General features: G+C 40.7%; 1 protein-coding gene across 2 annotated transcripts in view; it reads right to left on the bottom strand.

Moving 5' to 3' along the window:
- Positions 1-574, bottom strand: part of CUNH8orf89 (chromosome unknown C8orf89 homolog) — an 18,699-nt gene extending 18,125 nt beyond the window's left edge. For both annotated transcript variants that reach the window (XM_037745052.1, XM_037745054.1), the window contains exon 1: positions 410-574. In XM_037745052.1, the coding sequence (XP_037600980.1) occupies positions 410-536 (127 nt within the window). In that variant the 5' untranslated portion in view covers positions 537-574. The remainder of the gene's footprint in view (positions 1-409) is intronic.
- Positions 575-4,138: the final 3,564 nt, after the last annotated feature.

Raw genomic sequence — 4,138 nt, 5'->3', positions numbered from 1 at the left:
AAAAAAAAAAAAAAAAAGAATTATTAATACATAAAAGCACTGTTAAAGATTTGGATGTCTTAAAATATAAAAATCACCTTGAGTTATTTAAAAGAAAACACCATTTATAAAATGGATTGTGATTCAACAGATATAGTACTGCACTGGATATTGAGAAATGCAGTTATTTAAGACAAATTTTAGTTGTTAAGAAAAGAAATGTTCTTTAAAATTTGTTTCCATCATGAGTCACAGAATTACATTAATTAAATTAATTTTAGTTTGCTTCCATTTTTCTTTTTCATCAACTTAAGATGTAATTCTTATATAAATGTCACAGAAAATGTCTCTTCCCTGATTAAAAAAACACCTGTAAATTCAAGGCACTATTTCTATGTTTTCTTAAGGAAAATAATAACAATAAAGTTACCTTTCCTAATCTTTTGTGTTTCTAAAACGGCTTGCCTCCAACTACTGTCAAAAATAAAACAACTGCCAAAGGAACTTCTGGTGACTTTCGAAGTCTCACATTTGATTTCAGGAGATAGCGCTGACATTTTGTCTTCTTTCAACAGTGCTGATGAGAGGGAGAGGTTGCTGCAGAGACAGGACACAAAATACAAAGAAAACAAGGCATGTCCAAGGCAAGGCAAACAGATGTGTCAGAATATTTCTCTTTCAAACTTTGAATGTCTTAATGAATTCTTTCAAATTCCAGGTTACAAATATTGGGTAATATTTTTAAAAAGTAAAGTCCAGTAGCAAGTTATCACCTACAAGACAACAAAATACTTGGGTTCTCTCAAAAGCATTATTATTATAAAATACATTTGTGCCTAAAAAAAAAAAAGACAAATTCTATGCTTCATGAAAAATAAACATGTTCTCTAAGTAATCATCACGTTTATTCTACACATGGACACAGAAGGAAAATCAATCATGTACCCTGCTTACTTAATATATTAAACATATATTCAATTCAGTCATAAACATTAAGTATCTATTACATGCAAGGCATGACCACAACCAAAGTGTACAACCATGAGCAACGCTCAGGAATCCCATGGGTATGGTGAGGAGTGACATCACTATGACAGTTACCATCTATGAAATGCAATTTTTCCAGGATCCTTGCTGGGCATTTTGCATCCATTTTTTCCAGCGATCACAACAAAGAATTATAGATCACCAGATTCTGCTATGCTCATTCATTCATACAAAATAAATTATTTACTAAGTGCTGATTTTAGTCCAAGAACTACACAAAGCCTTTGAGAAACATGCTAAGCAAAATGGTTCCTGCCTTTGAGGAGCTTAGAACCTAGTAAAAGAAACGCAGATCAGAAAATGGATAATACAGTTTTAGTAAGTGCTATGATTGGGGGACAAAAAACAAGGGTGCCGTGGGAGCACACAGGAAGGAATTCCACCCCAGTCTTGGGCATTAGGGAACCGTTTCTGGAAGAAGCTGACAAAGCAAGGATGTGGGAGAGCCAAAGGAGGAAGAGATGGCTCCTAGCAGAGGAAGAGCATTGTGATGCTTAATATCGTCAACTTGATTGAATTAAAGGTTGCAAAGTATTTTTCCTGGGTGTGTGTTTGAGGGTGTTGCCAAAGGAGATAAACATTTAAGTCAGTGGATTGGGAGAGGTAGACCCATCCTTAATCTGGGTGAGCGCCATCCAACAAGCTGCCAGCGTGGCTAGAATAAAGCAGGAAGGACATGGAAGAACTTGAGTTTTCTGGCTTTCATCTTTCTCCCATGCTGGATGCTTCCTGCCCTCGAACGGCAGACTCCAAATTCTTCAGATTTTGGACTCTCAAATTCTTCAAGAGTCAGTTTCCCTACTTTTGAGGTTTTGGGACTTGGACTGGCTTCCTTGCTCCTCAGCTGGCAGACAGCCTCTTGTGAGACTTCGCCTTGCGATTGTGAGTCGATACTCCTTAATAAACTCCTCTTCGTTGTATACATCTACCCGATTAGTTCTGTCCCTCTAGAAAGCCCTAACACGAGCACTTTAAAAGCATGGCTTTCTCAGGTGAGGGACAACAGGAATGTAGTTTAGCACAGCTGCAGCATGTGTGCTGCACACCAGCAGGGAGGGAAGGGGAAAAGCAAGAATGTGGCCGAGAATGTGGAGAGACAGGGCAAAAGGTGAGGGCAAAGGGGAGAAGAGAAAGAGGGAAAAAGAGGAAGAGGGAGGGGAGAGGGAAGAGAGGAGGGGGAGGCACGGAGTAGTCTCAGCAATGGGGGAGTAGGGGAAGCTACTCCTGAGGGGTTGCTGCATCGGATCCTGGAAAGTTATTTATTACAACATGAGAAATTAGCTAAAAATAAAGGAGAGAAAGTCTTTAGATTTTGTGATGAGATCTTGACAAGCTTTTTTTTTTTTTCTTCTTTTTCTTTTTATGAGACGGAGTTTCACTGTTGTTGCCCAGGCTGGAGTACAATGGCGCGATCTTAGCTCACGGCAACCTCCGCCTCCTGGGTTCAAGGGATTCTCCTGCCTCAGCCTCCAGGGTAGCTGGGATTACAAGCATGGGCCACCACGCCCTGCTAATTTTTGTATTTTTAGTAGAGACGGGATTTCTCCATGTTGCTAAGACTGGTCTGGAACTCCCGACCTCTGGTGATCCGCCCGCCTCGGCCTCCCAGAGTGCTGGGATTACAGGCGTGAACAACAGCGCCTGGCCCTTGGACATGCTTTTACACTGCTTGAAATGGCAGTGTTGGGAGTTAAAAGTGAGGATGGAGACCAGACAGTGATGAGCTGCAGAGCACGGGTAAAGAGTATTAGGAAATGTAGTCAGGGACAGCAAAGGGAAGGGAAGAATCCAGCTTGGCACTGGTTCCAAAGGCCCCTTGGGCAGCTCCAACCTGACCTGCCAGGTCCTCTGGGCCCAGCCCATGCTTCCTTCCCTGCAGCAAGGCTTGCTCTCTAAGGCTGCCACCGCCCTCTCTATTCTTGGGGTTGATCCTCCTTCCAAGCAACAAAGAAAGAAGAGTGGCTCCTTCTTTCTTTGATGTTCTTGAAGACAAGTTCTTTTGGTTTCACAGGATTTGTTGCTAAAGACTTGAGAAAACAAGACAATCATAAAGGCAACAACCACAATGAAAATGACAAAAAAACTCAACTAAAATATGGAGTAAATTATAATTTCCAGCCTTAAAGAACTCAGAATCACGATCCAGATGCTATTCTAAGAGTTTCCTTCTTGTTTTATTTGTAAAGGTGAAGCTGACCAGACAACTTCCTTTCAGTTTTCAGTCAGCCTCCTCCCCCTCTTAGAACCCCCCCTTCTCAGACAGAAGAGGCCATCAGGGATTTACAATAAATACCTCACACCCTCCAGTGGACATTTGCATTTCCAAACATTCCAGGCCAAGGCTGCACCAAAGAACAGCCCTTCTAGGGACATTTTATTCTATTAGGCAAGAGAAAGCTTTCTTAAAACTGGCTTTTTAGTAAACGTTCACATGATAAATACATTATGATTCATTATACTATCATTATCTCCATGCTTTTGTGTACATTTGAAATTTTCCAAAATAAAAGGTTTTTTTTAAGCCACAGCTGGCTGGGCATAATGGCTCACACATGTAATCCCAGTACTTTGAGAGGCTGCGGCAGGAGGATCACTTGAGGCCGGGAGGTTAAGACCAACCTGGGCAACATAGTGAGACCCCCTAATCTACAAAAAAACTGTAAAACAATCGAGCATAGGGGCACACGTCTATAGTCCCAGCTACTGAGGAGGATGAGGTGGGGGGACTGATTGAACCCAGGAGTTCTAGGCTGCAGTGAGCCATGATCATGCCACTGCATTCTAGCTTGGACAATAGAGTAAGATCCTAAAAAAAAAAAAAGAAAAGTCAAAATAAAAGAGCCACATCTGCAAGAATATATAATTTAAGGAATGAGCTGAAATCATCAAAAACCAAATGTCTTTGATCTGATGTTTCCTGTAAACATGGGCTCTACCTAATTCTAGTGGGAAGAGAAAAATTAAGGATACTTTACAGAACTAATAAAAGCACTATTTAAAACACACATGCACAACACACATGCACGTAGGAAGAGATAATAAAAAACAAAGTACTTATATTCTAGGGGAAGCGATTAAAAACTCACTGAAAAATGCTTTCTAGAATTAGCAG

The sequence above is a fragment of the Cebus imitator genome, unplaced genomic scaffold, assembly GCF_001604975.1.
Source record: "Cebus imitator isolate Cc_AM_T3 unplaced genomic scaffold, Cebus_imitator-1.0 Scaffold9, whole genome shotgun sequence".
Taxonomy (NCBI): Eukaryota; Metazoa; Chordata; class Mammalia; order Primates; family Cebidae; genus Cebus; species Cebus imitator.
This window is presented reverse-complemented; position numbering and strand designations above follow the sequence as displayed.